The sequence below is a fragment of the Zeus faber genome, assembly GCF_960531495.2.
Source record: "Zeus faber genome assembly, chromosome: 1".
In the NCBI taxonomy this organism is placed as follows: domain Eukaryota; kingdom Metazoa; phylum Chordata; class Actinopteri; order Zeiformes; family Zeidae; genus Zeus; species Zeus faber.
The window spans coordinates 57,595,686-57,614,157 of record NC_137193.1 but is presented as its reverse complement, the minus strand read 5'-3'; the positions used below and the strand labels follow the sequence as shown (position 1 = coordinate 57,614,157).

The window sequence follows — 18,472 nt, the reverse complement described above, 5'->3', positions numbered from 1 at the left end:
GACAACAGGAATTAGGCAATATAAAATAAATGTCATGAGTCTGTTCTAGATTGAAGTGTGTACAAAGATGCCATTTCAAACAATGGGCAAAACAAACAAGGAACCACTGTGCTCTAGCAATAGATCATGAGTTTTAATATTGACCTTTTATTTGGCCAAATAAAAAATAGAGCACTACTGCATATTTCACATAAATACAATTGTAATTGTGTTGCAACGCAAACTCTTAAAATACACTTAATAGATCTTTGATCCTAATATTGTTATTTAAATATTAGTGGACATTCTTTTTCCATAATAGATGTAATACGGCTACCTAAATATTATCAAGATGTTGACACTACTAATGTGTTATATGTATTTAGTCTATTGATGTGTTGTATAGCTTGCAATTGTACAAGTTTTAACCCCTCGTAAAAAAATAAAGAAAAAGATTGTAGGTGCACAGGTCATACGCAATGTTAATAGGGGGAAAAAAAATGATGATCTTCATCCATAAATCCTTGGTGACGGAGTCCTTGGAAAAAGTCACTTTGCCGTTAAGACTGAACGAGTGGTGAGTAAAGAGGATCCTGCTCCGTCACTTCCTGCAGCTCGCCGCTGCCGTCTTGCGGCCGAGCTCCCTGGCTCTCTCGGTGGCGGATTCCACGGCACTCATGGTGGCGGCCCTGACTCCGCCTTGTTCGAGCGTGTGAAGCCCGTAGATCGTCGTCCCTCCCGGGGTGCACACCTCGGAGCGAAGCTGAGCCGGATGCTTCCCTGAGTCGCGCAGCAACCTGCCAGCGCCCTGCAGCAAGACCACGACAAAGAAATGCGACTGAGAACGAAAAGGATGGCTAATGCGGCAGTTTCCAGAAATGGTCAAATAAATACTTGGACAAAAATGGTCAAAAGTTGCATTCCTAAATAAAGCAAGGTAGCATCTGAACTGGAGAACTGTACCAAAATGGTCTGAGACGTAATGCTGTGGGCCAGAGAGCTTGGCATTCCCATTTTAACAGCCCCTTCTGCCAGCGCCTCGGCGAAAAGGTAAACCTGCACAGTAAATAACATGGAACAGGCTCAGAATTAAACCTGTGAGAAGATAGAACTAATTTAAGAAGAACCACAGATTTACCACACTTCTGTTACTTTTGAATCAGCTGCATATGAGGTTATTACCACCAGTATGCGGCACAGTTCTTGGAATATCATGGAAAGATGTTAGGGGCATTGCCAGTCACAGAACACTCACAAAGGCGACTCCGCTACCACTCAGCCCTGTGTGGATGTCAATCCAGGCCTCGGGTCCCTCCTCCACGAGCCCACAGTGTTGCAGCAATGCGTGAAGCAGTGCTCCGTGCTCTGGCCTTGCACTGGATCCCTTCGAAAACAAGAGTGCCCCCTCCTGAAGCACGCAGGGCAGGTTGGGCATCAGCCTGAGAACCACTGTATTATCTGGGAGGAGCTTGATAAAGAAGAAAAGACAAGGTTACTCTCCAGTTAGCGGGCCTTAGATTGATTTACTATTATTGGGAACTGGGTAATAGGACTCACCCCCTCTAACGTCGCCACTGTTATGCCCGCTGCTACAGAAACAACAATGTGTTTCTGGGTGAGATGCTGCGAGATCTCACTGAGAACAACTGGGACTAGGTGGGGTTTAACAGCCACGAAGATCACATTTGAGCTGCAGACCAACTCTGCATTGGAGTGTGTGACAGCAATCCCCATCTCCTGACAAATAATCAAAAGTAAAAAAGCAAAAAAAAAAAAAAGAACAAAAAATTCAATGTCAAATGTCAGAAAGTCTGTCACACAAATGTGTGCACCACCATAGAAACAGGTAGATGACTGGTTTTGCCTTGTTTGAGAAGATTAAATGTACAAAAGGGGTTTGGCGATGCTGTACTGAAAAAACAATTATACCTGAAAGCGTCCAAGGTTCCTTGGGGACGGAGCGCTCACTTTGACATGTATGGGGAGAACATCGCCTGCATGAATGAGAGAAAACATGAAGACATTAAATCGGAAAGCCAAAATCCACGTCTCTTATCTTATGCCTCCCCTTCGCTCAAATTCATTCCCAAAGTCTGCCTCCTTCTGATCGATTGGGGTTTTTTTTTTTTTTGGTCACTTGAGGTGGTGGGGATATTTCTTCATCTGCATCCACAGATTATTGACCACAACTAATCACTCTGGTTCATCAAATTCACCACAGATGCCTTTCACTTACTGCACATGACCCTGTCATCCACAATAGAAACAGCGTATAGAGGAGAAAATGCAAAGATAGATAGATAGATAGATAGATAGATAGATAAAGTTGTAGTGAAACATCTTCTGACGTATAGCTAGGGCACATCATCAGGGATGTTACCTGAGGTCATTGGGTGTTTTGGGTCTTTCGAACATCAGAAAACCCACACTCAGGCGACCCAGCTGAGGTTGATCAAGCCTCAGCTTGTGCCCCAGCAGCACTCGGATCCGCTCGCTTGATCCAGAGCCACCTAGAGGCTTTCTCTGCAGCCTTTGTGCCGGTAGAGATGGCGCTTCTCCTCCTCTGCCCTGTGATGCCGAGTGCAGTGTAGGCTCTACAGAGGGACTGCCCTGCAAAGCCTCTGCACCCCACCTCCACCGGCAAGCACCTTGCCTTCCAGCCTTGTCTGTGGCAGTCGCTGACTAGGCCCTCATACTTCTCCCTCTTCCGCTTGAAGGCCTCCTCCATCAGGTCCTGCCATGGCACAGTAAGCTCCAGTATGATGGTGTGCTTTGTTGCCTCTGACACCAAGACAATGTCAGGTCTTAGGGTAGTCTTGGCAACATGCTGAAGGAACTTGAGCTGCCTGCCTAAATCAACTAAGAGTTGCCAATCTTGTGCGGTATTAAGAAGCCATAATGTTGGTCTGTGTGTTGTACTTGGCTTCTCTCCAGCTCTGATGAAGTTGATGATCCGCTTTAATGGTTTGGACTTCCACCAGCAGGTGATGGCAGCACAAAGGCTCTCAGCGATGGTCTTGAGCACCTGGTTGTGTCACCAGTGATATTGGCCTTCCCCTAGAGCCTTTGGGCAGCTACTTAAGATTTGCTTGAGGGTCCCCTTCCTCTGACACAGAGAGCACGCAGGCGTATCGATTAAGCCCCATCAGTGCAGGTTAGACGGGCTGGGAAGGACATCGTAGACTGCCTGGACTAGGAACCTGAAGCGGTGTGGCTCTGCCCGCTAGAGGTCAGTCCATGTGATCTTCCTCTCCACAACTTGCTCTCATCTTGTCCAGGCACCTTGCTGCCTCATTCCGACTGCTCTACCGCTGCTCTCACCTCGTTCTGGACTAGTTGCCTCCGTTCCTTTCCCTGAGCCTTGTTGTACCGGGGGGTTACGACGGTTCCTAGTCCAGCTCTTCCCCTGGCTAGTACTCCCACCAGGACACCGCTCTCCACTTCCTGCCAGTCTTGACCACTACCCCCGCCCGAGAGACTTTTAGGTTGCTCGACTCTCTGTACTGCAGCATCTCCCTTGCATGCAAGACCTTAAACTCCCTTAATAGATTTGAGGGGGAGTGTCAGTTTGCAGGTGTTTCCATAGAGGGCGATGCTGCTCAAGCTCAACGGCAGACCAAACCATCTCCTCGGGTAGCGGCTAACTCTCCTTTCCAGTTCTGAGATGGTGGAGATTGGAAATTTATAGAGGAGCAGCAGCCATAGGATCCTAGGAAGAATCCTGTGCCGGTACAGCCATGCCGTGAATTTTCCTAGCAGGCCCGCTTTGTCTTTCAGCCATCCCTCTAACTCCTCGCAGGTGTTCTTGACAGATGTTGCATCCTTGAGGCTTCTGTCAAAGAACTTTCCCAGGCCTTTCACCGGCTTCTCAGAGATAGTAGGGATCTGTGTTCCTGAGATAGAGAAGCGGAACTTGTCTTCAACTCTGCCCCTCTTCAAAACCAAGGATCTAGAATTTGCTGGCTTGAATGACATCCTGGCCCATTCCACCAGCCTCTCCAACCCATTCAGTATCCATCTGCGCCCAGGCACAGATTCAGTAGTCACTGTCAAGTCATCCATGAAAGCACGGATTGGTGGTTGTCGGATACCTGACTTGGACTTGGGGTCCCTGCACTCTGGTTCAGCTGATTTCACCAACATGTTCATCGCCAGGGCAAACAGGATCACTGAGATGGTGCAGCCTGTGATGATTCCCACCTCCAATTTGTGCCACTCAGAAGTTGTTGACCCTACTGAGACTCTCAAACTGAAATCGCTGTAATAATCCACAATAAGGTCTCTTACTGCGGCTGGAACATGGTGCCTCTCCAGTGTCTCAATCATCAGCTTGTGAGGCATCCAGCCATCGGCGTTGGCCAGATCTAGCCACAGCACCACCTGATCACCCTTGCTCTCCTTTGCTTCTCTGAGAAGCTGAGTGACCACGCCTGTGTACTCTACGTAGCCTGATAGTCAAGGGATGCCGCCTTTTTGCACTGAAGTGTCTATGTGTCCGTTCCTGAGGAAGAAAACAGCCAGCCGCTTAGCAACAATGCTGAAGAAAATCTTCCCTTCAACACTGAGCAATAAAATTATTCTGAACTGGCTGATGTTCTTTGATTCTTCCTCTTTCGGAATCCACACTCCCTCCGCAGAACGCCACTGCTGTGCTGCTTCCCCCTTCTCCAGATGACCTTCAAGATCCTCCAAAGTCGGTGTAGCAGCTTGGGGCAGTGCTTGTACACCTTGTAGGTTGTCCCGCTGGGTGCTGGTGCTGACCTTGACCTTGCTTTCCTCACCACCTCCTGCACTTCTTTCAAGAGTGGTTCCCTAAGGTTAAATGCCTCAGCCGGCCAGGTGGTCTTATCACAGCCTTGCACTGTCCTAATTCGTGGTCTCCGCTGGGGTCACTAAAGGTGGTGTGCAGGTGTTGGTCGATTTCCTCCTTCGAACAGATTAGGCGTCCACTGCGTCTCTGCCCGTGGAGCTGCTTTGGGAAGCCAAAGGGGTTGTTGATGAAGGCAGCCCACTTCCTAGCCCGCTCCCTTCGCCGCCTCCTGTGTAGCTCAGCTTTGCGCAGGGTTAGGAGCTTTAGGAGCTGAGACAAAGCTCTGCCAGTGGTGGCCCCTCCTCTTCACTGGCCTCCTTATGTTGTTTCTTCAGGGACTTCAGCTCTTTCCTGATGTTGTGGATTTTGACTACCCTCTGGTTCTTGGCATATGCTTGTCTAGCTCCCTTTCCCTCTTCAACACCAAACCTCTCAGCAGCCACTTGATCCTCCTTTTCTCTGAGTCCCTGCTTAAAGAGACTACTTGCGTCACGTGGAGGCTCTGGCCTCTGTGGGGTGCTTCCGGGCCCAGCTCCTCCTCTGTCTCATCAGGTGCGTGACCTGTGCATTGTGGTGCTTGCAGTTGCTCCTTGCATTTCATCCTTGACTGGTGAATCTTTAGCCTTCTCTCATTCTTGCAGATTTTGCCGCAAAAGCACTCTCTGCTCATTGTCATTTGTCCGTCGCCGTTTTTCGTTACCCGAGCATACGTCCGAATGGGGTTCCCCCCCTCGGGCTCCCCTGGGAGTATAACTCCTTTGCTTGATCCGTCGTAGCTTACTTTGGGTCCTCCTTCACAGAAGGTGCGGGTTCGGGATGCTAGCCCATGCCGGCCCCGTTGCTGTCTTTCCGAGCTGTCGTCTGTCTCTCCAGCTGTTACCAAACTCTTCTTGGTTGTCACCCAGCCTGTTCCTGGTAGTCACTGGTTCCTCCAGTCTGGCAGTTGTAGTGAAACAAGATAGATGTATATGTATATGTATAGATAGATGTATAGATAGATGTATTGACAGATGTATAGATAGATGTACTGATAGATAGATGTATAGATAGATGTATTGATCGATAGATGTATAGATAGATACATGTATAGATGTATAGATAGATGTTTAGATGTACAGACAGATAGATCTTCACGACAACTCACCAGACAAGATGCCCTTTGCTATTCCGTAGGCCATGTTACCAGCACCAATAAACCCAATCCTTGGCTGCGAGGATCCCTCCATATCAGGGTCTGTTTTGATCTGCAAAATGGGGCAAAATGGGGGTCAAGATTGTTCAAAACATGACATCCTTACAACCATCTACAAATTAAAGAGCAGTGACAAGTCAAGGCATAGACAGGGTGTCGCCCCTACAATCAGATCCAGGTTGAGGCTGGAGTGGTCCGGGCAGGGCTGGGGCCAGTGCAACACAGAGGCTTCCCCATCAGAGTCCCCTTCGTCGCAGCGCTCCGCGTGGACGACGGGTCCGACCAGGGGCCGCCTGGACTCCATGATCGCCACCATGGTCTTCTCGTAGCGCCACCAGCCGTGGACCTTGATGGGGGCGCTGGACGCAGGCTGCCGCTTGCACCTGTAGTACGCGCTCTTCAGAACTTTCCAGCGGATCTTGAGCTGGTCTATGGACCTCTGGAAGCCGGCCGCCGTCATCCTCCGGTGGGCCACTTTGAATAGCTTGTTGTTCCTCACTTTCCTCCCGTCCAGGCACTTCTTCATGTCCAGGTCCTTGAGAATCTCCAGGAACAACTCCGTCTCCCGCACGTCCCAGTTCTGCTTCTTCATGTTGTTGTCGTCCATGTTTCACCAGCTCCGCTACAGGTTAATTCTTCGGTTTATTGTTTCCTGCCAATTTTACGGTATTTCTACTTATTTCCTAGGTTATGACGGATGGGCAATTTTCTATTTATTTTTTTCTGTTAGTTTTTAGGTTTATTGTATATTGCCATTTTAATATTTTCACGTATTTTTGGTTATTGTATATTGTCAATTTTTAGACTTTGGGGTATATTTCCAGGCTGAATGCGCATCGCCGATGCTCTTCTTGTGGTTTTCTTATTGCATTCTCACTGCCGCGCTCCTATTGTTTTGGGGGTGAACTGCTGGATTTGCCGCGACGTCCCTCCCGAGGATGAATCGAGGATCTATTTTATCTTTCAAAGTGTTGTCCGTGCGGACAGCTCGCCGCTAGCCCCGGAGTCGGGACTAATCCAACACACCGATCGCCCAAAACTATGCGACCTGTCCCGCGTTCATTACGCTACAATTGCCACTCCAGTCACGCTGCAGCGTTGAGCTAACGCTAGCCGCCAAATAATCCCGGGACAGATTAAAGAAATACCATGCACACGCTGCCTGCGGAGTGGACGGTCATAAAGTAACACCGAGTGACGCGACTTTCGGGCAGTTTTACAGTTGACTCGGGCCGCGCGGGGGAGCAGTCTTTACACAAGATTTCAAACGTCAGTAATAGATTAAATGTTCACCTGATCATCCTCATTTTGAGACATGTCCGAAGTGGGGTTTTTTTTTCCCCCGCGGCTCAAAACGCGGCGTGTTCAACTGAACGATCTTGCGGACTCAGCAAGGGGTGACGCAAGTCTCGCGAACGACTCGTTCGTAGCGAACGAATCATTTAAATCGCTCGGGAGTCGTGAGTCACCCCGGCAAAAAAAAAAAGACCACATTGGCTCGTGACTCGGTAACTGCGGCCGGTCACACGGGGTGAACCGGGACTCGAACCTCGACCGGTGGGCCAGGCGGTCATCCCGAGGCTGCGACTCGTCAAACGGATCGCAAACGGAAATCGAACGAATCGTTTTACCGAGTCACCCGCCGAGGGCCGAATCTTCAAAAAAATGTCTAAACTCTCGTCTACTGCTCAGTTTAAGTCGATTGAACCGGGACGTCGCGTCGAACCAAAACGAACGCCCGAGTCGTCCGCGCACGGCGCGCCCGGGCGGGCGGGGCCACTCGCCGTCACACGGGAAACAGCTGCGAAGTGGCGACCGCTCCACTCTGTGACGCACAACCCAACACACCTCCATCGTAGCACGGTCCCATTGGCGGGATTGTCAGAGGGGCGGGGTTAATAAAGATAGGGCGGGTTCCAGCGCCTCGTCGCGGGCAGCTGTGCGTCTCGCTGCGCGTGGGTTGGACGCCGACGCCAGGTGGCGAGGATTGTCAGGTAGCGGAGGTGTGTTCCTGCGCAGAGCTGGTGGTTTTCTAGCCTTAAAACGAAGCGTGTGTGTTTAAAATGATGTTTTCTGTTTGTTTGTTTGTTTGTTTGGATCCGATCTGGTATTGCGTGGACTGTCTTGATGTTTGAATTTTCATTTTATTGCGGTCGACTTGATTTTTTTTTAATGTATTTATTGCTGTTATATCGTTGGGGAAAGCGTTGCTGGTGTTTTGTTCATAATTTCATTTCAATTGCCTGCGAATTTAAACGTGTATTCCAGCTATATTGTCCAGCCAAATATTAGGAGTTTGGAATAACGTGCAGTGGCTGTGCCTGGCCGTGGGGCTTGTCCCGGCATGTCTGGGCAGAGCCTGGACCAGCGCACAAATTTCACTGACGGAGGAGAGTGACTGTCCGCTCGTTATGCACGGAGGAAAATAAATCCAGCGACAATAAAAGCACGTTGTTTCTATCTGCTTTAAAAAACAACAACCACACTTTTTTCTTTTTTGAGGACCTGGGACGCGCAGCGGAGGTAAGAGCGACCGTCTGGTTCGCACGGAGGAACATTTAAATACATCAATTGAAACACAATAAGAGTATTAGGGTCGCGCGGAAAAGTACCCCCGTGTTTCGGGAATAAATTCGGATTTTAAATACACGGACAAAAAAAACCCCCACAGTTTTTATTTATGTTTGCTCGCCTGTTTTCGTTTTGAGATCGCTCTGATCGGGCTTTGTTTAAAAAAAAATAATAATAATAAAAAGAACGGTGGTGGGGAAGCCCTGTTAGAACATAACCCTCATATCTCCCCCTGCAGTTCCAATGGCCCAGCTCACTGCTACACAGCAGTGTTTACTGGCGTTCTCTGTGCTGGCCCTCCAGTGTACTGGTGTCACTGGGTTGTTTGACTGGGTGAAGCGCACTGCGCCCACTTCACCTCCAGCCCCTTCAAGTGATGCTCCTCCATTTGAGATGAGAGTGGCTGATGAGAAGTTCCTGGTGGAAGCCAAGCAGATGGACCTCAGTCCATTGGACAGCTGCCATTTTAAGGTAAAAAGCATTGTAGCAGAGGCCTGAAGGTGGGGTTGATGTGCACCATCCGTGCCACCTGCCAAGCCTAATGGACCAGATAAGCATCTCAATAGACAATACATATCAGTTTGGCGAGGGTCACTGTACATTTTTTTAGGGCATTTATTGCAAAGTTCAGTCATCTTTTTATGTTGTCAAAGGTTGTTGCCCGGCTGAAGTCGACCTGCGAAAACCTCTCTGAGGAGGAGCTGGCAAAGCTGGGGGTGGTGCTGTTCAACTGCCAGGCGCAGGTTGAGGGGCGCAGGACATACCCTTGTACAGAGGAAATGGTAAACCCGACTTCCATAAACTCGAACGATAGCCACTGGACTATAGTGAACAGGATAATTAAATAATTGCATTCTTAGTGCGGCTGCCACAAACATGTTTATTGCGGTGAGCAATTTAAAATCTGGAAGTTTTAACCCGGATGATGGAAATGCATGTTTCGAACACAAATGAACCCTAACCCAAAATTCCCCTTAAACAAAATGATTGCGGTTAGCTCAAATAATTATGAATGGAATTGTAATTCTTAGGTTTCTATGACTATATGCAACATGGATGGCCAATACTGAACTGTTCATTGACACCCGTGTTCTAATTTTCAGACAATTAAACAGTGTACAGCAGAAATGGACTCCGACACATGGAATGCATACCATATTGTGAGCAACCGAGCACGCTCTGTGTGCTACGCCACGCGGCAGCAGCACTTTCGGCGCAAGGCGGAGATGACTGTGAACGCTCTCATCTCCACGGCCACCAGCCAGCTGGATGCTATGAAAGACCTGAAGGTAAAGCTGCTTTTATTTATTTTTTTTTTTTTGGGGCTTTAACAGCGCCAGGACGGACGTGTCTTCAGCATCATTGGGATTTGTATCTTCCCCTGCTGTGTCGTTCTCACAGGAGGGCCAGCTGGAGCTCAGGGACCTGACTGCATCCTCCCTGGACAGGTTGCTGCAGGGCCACAGTGCTTTGCAGGCCCAGCAGGGGGCGCTGTGGGAAGGCCAGGAGCAACTTGGGAGCTCCCTGAAGGACAACCTGGACCAACTTGGCAAAGAAAAGGCCCTCATAGCCTCTGGACAGGAGCTGGTAGCGAGGCTCGTCCAAGGCATAACTAACCGAATGGGTGAGAGATAAGTAAAAACGTTTTGGTGCCTTTCTTTATATATTTCAGGTTTGAGAGTTGTGCCGCTGAGTTCATTGTGACAATAAAGAGTCTGTTTGTATATGCATAGCTTTTACATTGTTTAATATTGCTTGCGTGTTACCGCTTCACTATTTAAGTCAGAAATAACTCAAAAGTTGAAATACAGTCGCAAGCAGCCATTCAGAGGTTAGTGTTTTTGCACTTAACAGAAGGAAGCGGCTCAATCGGCAAAATTGAAGCCGCCAGCAGCAATGATACACACAACTACGAAGTCACTTCAGCTAGTTAAAGTTCTGTTTAAAGGAGTGAGACTAATCACACATTTGTATCATCACAATGTTTAGGTTCAAAGAGATTATTTGTCACATACATAGTCATACAGTGAAACGTATGCAGCATTTCAATTATTGCTCAATAAGTATGGGATGTCTCCTCAGTTTAATCAGGATTGCTCTTGGACAGCTTCAGTTGTCCTATTTCCTGCTAAGCCCCGCCAAATACACAATAGAATTGTCAACCAATCCTGCAATGGTGTATACCAAATTTGTTGTTGATAGTCAAAATCCAAAAAGCCTCTTGGACCATAAAGTCTACTATGAAGGATATTTTGCTAATTTGCCTAAACTGAAAGTCATTTTTGGTATACAGCATCGTGGGACTGAGATACACAATTCTGTTATAAATAAGCAACATTGGTCAAAAATAATGGCCGTGTCAACCAAAAAAATATCGCACATGCACCAATCAGTGTCACTGCAGATTTTGGTAAATACTTGCCCCTAGATCATGTGGTGAAATTCTGTCCTCTGGATTTTCAGATACACGTTTGTGGCGCCCCCTTATGGGTCGGGCTCAAAATGCTTTGGTAGACCTATTGCCAAACATGGACTGAAGATATCTGCCAAGATTTATGATGATTGGACAAATGGTTAATGACTTAAGGACAATTTTCTGCCAAGCCTCACCTTTTGCAACAATTTTTTGGTTGATGGTGAAGTTTTTGGACCAATCTCACTCATTTATAATAGAAATTAGTATCTCAATCCTGCAAGCTGTATTACAAATTTGTTGTTGATGCCGTCAAAATCCAAAAAAGCCAATTCAACTTGCTGTTTCATATGTGGCCTTTATAAAATTGTGCTTTTGGACCTTAATTACGCCACAAACTGGCAGATTGGGCTTTGGAAGCATTTGCACACAATTTCCAGTTATTGGGCCAAATTTCATGTTTTTAGCTCGTTCCAGCTCATGGAAATTTGAGACCCGGCATAAGCCAAAAACAATAGGGTTCTACCTCTTCAAGGTTTGATCCTAATAACTTCTGCTCATGATTTTGTTTTTTTCTTTTATTTCCCTAGAGAATGTAAGCGAGCAGTTGAAAGGCCAAGGGTCCGAGGTGCAGGAAAGTCACAGAGCGATCATTCAAGACCTCGCAGATGTTCGAGACAGGGCACAGGACATCTACCATAAGATTGGTATGTGAAATGAAGCATCGTAAATAATTCTAAACTATTTTTCTTTAATAATAATAATCCTGTTAACTACTTGTTGGTTTACAAAAATGTCATTTCTCCACTGCTGCTTCAGACCACAGTATGTTAGGGTTCCTAGAGTACCAGGGCCAGACGGCACAATACTACGCAGATCTAATGGGCAAACTGGAGCGTATGAATGGTACACTGGGCTTCATGCTGTATTACCTTGACAAGATGCAGAGCAGTATAGAGGGGAGGTTGCAAGTGATCCAGAGCTACCTTGGCTGGGCAGGTGAGATTCACTCCCACACGTTTGAAAAGGCAACAATTTGATCTAGGTTATTGGATCGTAACTATGATCTTGATTACAGGTGTAAGCCTAACTGCCATGTGGACATGTATCATGCACAGTGGCTATTTCCTCCTGGTGGCTGTCCTGTTGACGTTCCTGCACTGTCCATTATTTTCCCGAGCTGCACTGCTGCTCACTGTGCCCCTCAACGCAGTGGCTGAAGTCAACCAGCAGCCTGCGCTGGATTTCACAGGCCTGACCCTGCTCATTCTCACTCTATCGCTGGGTACGAGGAAGAGTTTGAGAGAGAGAGAACGCTATTGAGCTCGGTTTGGGCCACTAGTGGATTGTCACTGAATTTCTGTGCGCAGGTCATTGGTTTGTCAACCAGTTGCTGTGGGTGTGCTCTCGAATGGGAGTAAAGTCTGCAAGCCGGCCGTCTCTACCACCATGCCAAGTTGTGGAGTCCATGAACTACCATTTGCCAAGCCAGCACCAGTGTCTGTCCTCTACACCACAGAGGTGAGCTAGTGAAGTCACCTTTACGGTTAGAAAGTGCCTACAAGATTTTGGGGGTAACTTTTGGTCGTCCCTAAAAAAAAAAAAAACAACCTGTTTATCTGTTCTCTCTAAACCAGTGAATGTGATGGCCCCATGGAAAAAGGGGACCTGTTGGAGGACAGCTTCATGCCTGGTGTGGACCACATATCATTAACAGTGAAGCCATTCACACATTTCAATCCAAATTAACATAAATGTTTAAATTTTGTTCTTGAGAAAATGGCTTGTGAAAAGAAAATGGAATTCAGCAAATGTGCAGACTGCCTTGATTTTTCATCTGCTAGTGCATGTTTAGAATTATTGTACACGCGTGTTTCCAAACAGGCATACATTTTTGGTTGTCAGAGCCCAAATTCGCATAAGACAAATGATCAATGCCAGTATGTTATAAATGGAAACATTTAATTGTATCCATCTTTTGTGAATAAGGTCCATGCACTTGTGACTTTCACTTATGGGGTTGCTAATTTGTTTGTCTTGTTTTACAAAGACGACGCTTGTATAGCGCCATTTTCTTCTGGCTTTGTGCCTCGACTTGGCACACCAAATCAATCTACGCCCCGGCAAACACGACGGTCCAGTTTCTCAACAGTGAGTATACCAGGTATACTTATTTAACATGGTACAGGATGATGACTTGAAATGTATTTTGTGCAGATGGCTGGAAGTGACAAATCACATGTGGATAACTTAAGGAATCATGTTTGTTCATCTTGATAGGCTGCAACTGACTATGTCGCCCCAAGAAACCTAGGACATGTTTTTGGCGGATGGAATGAGTCACGGAGCGCTAGCCCGAACACATCGCTTGTCAGTAACAGGTCAGCGTGTTTATACTTCGCTCTTGGCTCATATCTCCCCTCATTGGAGAAGCTAAAAGTTTTTATTCCCTCTTTCATTTCATTATCTTTCCCGTGGTAGCTCTCTATCCAGCCGACAGCTGTGCAACGCCATCACAAAGACGGGGAAGGCGTGTAAGAATCGAGCCAGCCTGGGCCAGGAATACTGCAGAGTCCATGAAGCAGGCTGCACATCCTACATCAACAGCTGATTGCCTCGCTCCAATTCTTCTTTTATTTTCTCGACCCTCTTTTGGTGTTGTCAACTGTGTAATCTTTGTTTTTATTTATTGATTTTTTTTTTTTTCCCCAGGATTGAGATGACATTTGGTAGAATGCTCTTCATATCTCCAGGATTTTACTTATTTTAGAAATAGTATATTTGTATTTTGAGGTTTTTTTAAATAAATGTATTTAACACTTCTCCTGCCTGCGCACAAATCTGTTTAACCCTGAAGGCTAAAATGTGTGGTTTTTTTTTAAATGGCATGCCTTTATGTACAGAGGGGGGGGGGCGTATTTTGTATTTCCAAGATTGGTATACATTTATTTTGTAAAGTAGACCCCAATGATTCAAAAACTCTTTAATTTAAAAGACTGCATATAAGAAGCAACCTCAAAGCATTGTCTAATTCATTGAAAATTAAACCTACACATCAATGGGTTTCACTTAAGGTTTTGAAGATTAAAATCTCAGTGTTATAAAATAGATTGGAACCGATTCCTTGCAGTGAGATGAACTTGTCTGACAGTTAAAACATGAAGGGTTGACCTGCAGAAGCTACTCTGTATGATCAAATCAAGCCATGGATTTGTTTGGTTTCTGGCTCGTAGTTAAATGTGTCAATTCAGTACAACGTTATTTATCCGCACAGACACATGAAGGCACAAAACAGTTTTTGGTCTCAGTTCTGATTAGAACTGAGACTGAGGTGGCATTGCCATGGATGGGATTTAGGACCACGAATGAAAAGGTCCAAGGTGACATTTTGAAAAGATCAGATCGGAGTGATTTTAACTTTATAAAAAAACATGTGGGTGACACATAGCCAAATTGTCCTGCTCACACTTTTAAAGTATCAAGCAATGAAACCGAATTTGCAGTAAACAACATTCTGTCTCTTCCCTTCACATCCCAGCTGTTGTATGCTTGTCGGCCATTTTCCTTTCACTTGCGGGCTGTGTCGTAGTTGGCAACAAACCAATCACAGGTGTCCTTCAACGCTGCAAATGAAAGGACCGATTAATGAAAGCAGGAGGCGGATGAGTAAGACTAACTTTCTGTCGTGTTACATTTAGCGCTGCACATTTTAGCATCCATCCACAAAGAGGTTCCAGGTTATACTGCACCTTGTGTGAAAGGGGTAAAGGTGAGGTTCGGGAGATAACGCAGTAACTTGATATTGCTGGCAGTCTTCTTGAACTGGCCATCTGATTTACTGGTGTCATACTGGAAGTCAAGAGTCAAGAAAACCAACGTGCCATAAAGGGATGCTCCGATATAGAGCAAAGCGGTTTGTATCAAAATCAACCAAACATCAGTTGTGAAGCATGTGCAGAATTGTGAGCGCAGAGTTGCACAACTGCTAGATCCCACCAGCCCAAAAGGATACCAACACTTCACCTTGGAAGTCTAGCGATTTCACAACTGCTTCTGCTGCCTCTTTGATGGACACTTCTTCTTCCTCGCCAACTGCAACCAAAGAGAAGAGAGGAATACATTCCTTTAAGCAACACTATGACACCGTTTTATTTTAAAATAACAGCTTCAGAATCATTTTGATGGTACACTGACTTGTAATATGGAGAATGGCACTGTTTTCATTCCCACCCACCCCATAAACACCTGTAAAACACCTGGTAAAATGTATAAAAAAAAAAAAAAAAGAGATAAATTATAAACTTGCCTGTCAAAATATCTGGAAAAATGCTCATACAAAAGGTAGCCACTCCACCTCCCCGACAGCGTTGGCAAGACCAGCCCATGTGGTGGCTGAGTGCCGCATTGAGTTTGATCGCCACTGTTTGCAGTCTTGAAATTGTTTAACATTTTCCAGGACGAGGGCTCTCACGATCGGCATTTCAGTTCCCGTTTCATTGTTCTGTTGTATCACCACCCTCAGCAAACAAAGGAATTTACTTTAAGTATACCACAACTGCACCGTTGCAGGGAGAGGTACTACGCAAAACAAAACAAGAGGTATGTAGCTATGGTGATGACTTCCGATAAAATATATTGAACAAAATTATTTTTTGTCTGTTATATATAAGAATTTTAGTCGTGTTTAATAATTTTATTAGCCTCAAGTTGTCCATATCTGCGCCAGATTTGATCTGCTACGTGACATCCGGCTCATTGCATCGCAGACGATGGCAAAAAGTTAAAATGCGCAAGGACAGGTCATGAGTATTCCTGTATGTGCGAACCAGCTCAGCGAGTCTTGCCTCGAACTTCATCAATTTGGAAATTGAATGAGGAGAGACGCTCCCTGCGTCGCTCGCAGTCACAAAATCTCTGAGGTGCGCAACGTCACATAGGTCCCCACGTGCCCCGGTGATGTCATTAGCTTTTATGTTGTCAATTAACCCACGACTATTTGGTCAACAACTGTCAGTTGAGAAAATTCCTTTAAATTTGCATCCCTCGAGAGCTTGAGCGCTCACCAGAGAGTATGATGGGATCCACTTCGTTATACTCTCTCAGAACCCACAGGAAGAGACGAGCTAGGTCCAAAGAGTAGATGAACTGCCTTCTTGGAGTACCGGAGCCCCATACTACCAAGGGCTTCCCTTCCTCTGTAGAAACAACACACATAAGTGGAAATCTTTAAATCAATTAATACCTGCACTTATTTTACAAGAGTTCAACTATAACCTCTGCAGGTAAAACACTCTGGACAGCAGCACAGACAGTGACTCGCCCAACCAGGGAAGTTGATGTTCAGTAAAGGAGTGTGTTTTTTTGAGTAGCAGTGCAATCCATTAATATTGGGAAAAAGTTCATGTCAAATCCTGTGTGAATTAAATGTGTTTGAATGTATTCTTGACGGGTCTTACTTTGAGCAAGGTAAGTTTTGTGTATTAGGCCAGGAAGTACGTGGCCATCCTCAACACTGAAGTTGTCGTGCGGTCCAAACACGTTGGTGGGAATCACAGCCGTGTAGCAGTGCCCATACTGCTGAAAACACGCCCTGCAAATAACTGCAGTATTTTGTATACAATCCAAATACGCACGTCAACACATCTGATGGACGCACAGTGATCAACAAAGCCAGCGACAGCCTTACATACCTGTTGTGCACGTCGATCATTCGTTTTGCATAGGAATAACCAAAGTTTGACTGATGAGGTGGTCCATTGTGGATCTTGTGCAGAGATGATAGATAAGGTTAGGTGAGGTCATGTTAATTACATTAGTCACCGTTTTGCTCATAGACAGTCAACCAACCAGCACATCACAACAAACATGTAGGAATCTCTCACCATGGTCTCATCAATGGGGTAGGTTGTCTTATCTGGAAATATGCAGGTGGACAGACATGAAACCACCTTCACTGCGCCCACTTCATGTGCTGCTTGCAGCACATTATCATTGATGAAGACGTTGTTTCTCTGAAAATTAATTCACATCAATAGCATAGGATGACAAATTTGAAAATACTGAAATTCAGGAATATATTAAGAGGGCAAGAATATTATAATCCATAAATTCAACTTCCTATACACTACAAGGCAAGCTCTTGTAGTGTGGAGGCAGAGCTCAATATCCTTTACAAAGATCTGCTGTTGTCATTTAAGACACTGTCCAGAACCTCAACGATCACTTGATTTTCCCTGCTGTGATTGTGTCCTACCCAGAAGTCCAGGTTGACCCTCATGTTCTTGAAGAGACCTCCCACCATAGCAGCCAGGTGAATAACGTGGGTGGGTTTATGCTTTTGAAACACAGCCCGCGTCTCCTCCATGTTCCTGAACGAGCAACAAACAGTGGGGTTTCAGAGTCAATCTGACCCGCATGCCGACTTAAGATGACTGATTCCCAAGCGTGTAGATGCACGAGACTACTATCGCGAGTTGGAGAAAATGATTTCTCACATGAGGTTGGCGTCCTTAGATGAAAGGAAAATCCACTCTTCCTCCTCCCGTCCCTGGCCGTCCTCTTTGACCACATGCTGTATAGCCTTCCCCACCAAGCCAGACCCTCCTGTTACCAACACCTTCACTGCCCCTGTGTGACCGCCTGGATACTCCATCTGCACAAAGATAAGAATCATTTCAAATCAACATTCTGTCTCCTAGTGTCCTTTTACTCAGTTGTTCACCGTGTAATAAGTGTGGTAATATGCAGCAAACCGCTGTTTATCTGCCATTATCACACAATAACCGCCTTCAGCCTGATCATTCCGTGCGGGACCGGACATTATCCTTTACTTATTACTACTTACTTATTGCCCATGTCTAAAGACTAAATTCTGACGCTGTTATTGCAATACTATCACAAGCTTTTGCACAGACGTAGAGAGAGTGATATTTTTTTCCAGGCTCAGCTGGAGACACACACACACACACACACACACACACACACACACACACACACACACACACATACACAGGGCAGCAGTCGTGTTTGTATGGGCGTGCCACACCTTCAGGCGACATTACCAGGTAAACAAGGATGACATTCTTTCCACGGACATCTTTCCATGAATCTGTTAAGCCTTCCTTAGTTCAACGACTAAAAACGAATTAGTAATTTGCCGATCGAAGCTAGCTGAAAAGCCGAAACTAGCCTGGAGTCACCGTTAGTACTTTCAGACAGTTCGACAGTAAAATGAAGCGCCTCACGTCAACAAACCATTTTTGTTCTTATCGCATTAACGCGGCACAAGCTATAACACACTCCGACATAATACAATACGTTGTACAATTTGAATTAAACTCCGGGCTCTCACCGCCGAGCTGTGGACGCGGTCTCCCTCGAGTACAGAGCACTCGTGTACCACGCAGGTTCCGGCTGCTGCCTTCAAAGTAAAGGTCCAGGCGACGCGCCGCGTCCCGCCCAAGGAGGAAGTCGGAGAACGCCCTTCTCCGCGAAGTGCAAATCAACC

General features: G+C 46.2%; 3 protein-coding genes across 3 annotated transcripts; 1 reads left to right on the top strand and 2 right to left on the bottom strand.

Annotated features, from left to right (window-relative positions):
* Positions 1-111: 111 nt before the first annotated feature.
* Positions 112-7,186, bottom strand: pycr3 (pyrroline-5-carboxylate reductase 3). Its single transcript, XM_080005576.1, has 7 exons — positions 6,148-7,186; positions 5,934-6,033; positions 1,909-1,973; positions 1,537-1,716; positions 1,235-1,447; positions 943-1,035; positions 112-787 (listed from the first exon to the last, which is right to left on the bottom strand). Exons 1-7 carry the CDS (start codon positions 6,586-6,588, stop codon positions 581-583), a joined length of 1,299 nt encoding a protein of 432 aa, XP_079861702.1. The 5' UTR covers positions 6,589-7,186; the 3' UTR covers positions 112-580.
* Positions 7,187-8,927: 1,741 nt separating this feature from the next.
* Positions 8,928-13,787, top strand: bmb (brambleberry; the record flags this gene model as incomplete). Its single annotated transcript, XM_079997909.1, has 12 exons — positions 8,928-9,023; positions 9,206-9,334; positions 9,656-9,841; positions 9,954-10,176; positions 11,556-11,672; positions 11,785-11,964; positions 12,044-12,250; positions 12,336-12,486; positions 12,603-12,658; positions 13,016-13,116; positions 13,246-13,346; positions 13,447-13,787. Coding segments are annotated over 12 exons (1,677 nt in total), but the record flags the coding sequence as incomplete, so codon positions are not given.
* A 108-nt stretch (positions 13,788-13,895) lies between these two features.
* On the bottom strand, positions 13,896-18,472 carry LOC307235030 (GDP-L-fucose synthase-like). The gene is made up of 10 exons (XM_080006969.1): positions 18,317-18,472; positions 17,460-17,617; positions 17,219-17,333; positions 16,848-16,976; positions 16,656-16,729; positions 16,422-16,555; positions 16,029-16,160; positions 14,978-15,057; positions 14,715-14,814; positions 13,896-14,588 (listed from the first exon to the last, which is right to left on the bottom strand). The coding sequence occupies exons 2-10, from the start codon at positions 17,615-17,617 to the stop codon at positions 14,533-14,535; spliced, it is 978 nt and encodes a 325-aa protein (XP_079863095.1). The 5' UTR covers positions 18,317-18,472; the 3' UTR covers positions 13,896-14,532.

Bases quoted from the DNA above. Each gene is read 5' to 3' on its own strand.
- pycr3 (XM_080005576.1), bottom strand. From the start codon at position 6,588: ATGGACGACAACAACATGAAGAAGCAGAACTGGGACGTGCGGGAGACG. The intron at 6,034-6,147 runs GTAGGGGCGACA...CCCATTTTGCAG, and splicing joins GCCTCAACCTGGATCTGATT to ATCAAAACAGACCCTGATAT. The intron at 1,448-1,536 runs GTGAGTCCTATT...TTCTTTATCAAG, and splicing joins CAGTGGCGACGTTAGAGGGG to CTCCTCCCAGATAATACAGT.
- LOC307235030 (XM_080006969.1), bottom strand. From the start codon at position 17,617: ATGGAGTATCCAGGCGGTCACACAGGGGCAGTGAAGGTGTTGGTAACA. The intron at 16,730-16,847 runs GTGAGAGATTCC...TCTCTGCACAAG, and splicing joins ACCCCATTGATGAGACCATG to ATCCACAATGGACCACCTCA. The intron at 16,556-16,655 runs GTATGTAAGGCT...AGTTATTTGCAG, and splicing joins ATGATCGACGTGCACAACAG to GGCGTGTTTTCAGCAGTATG.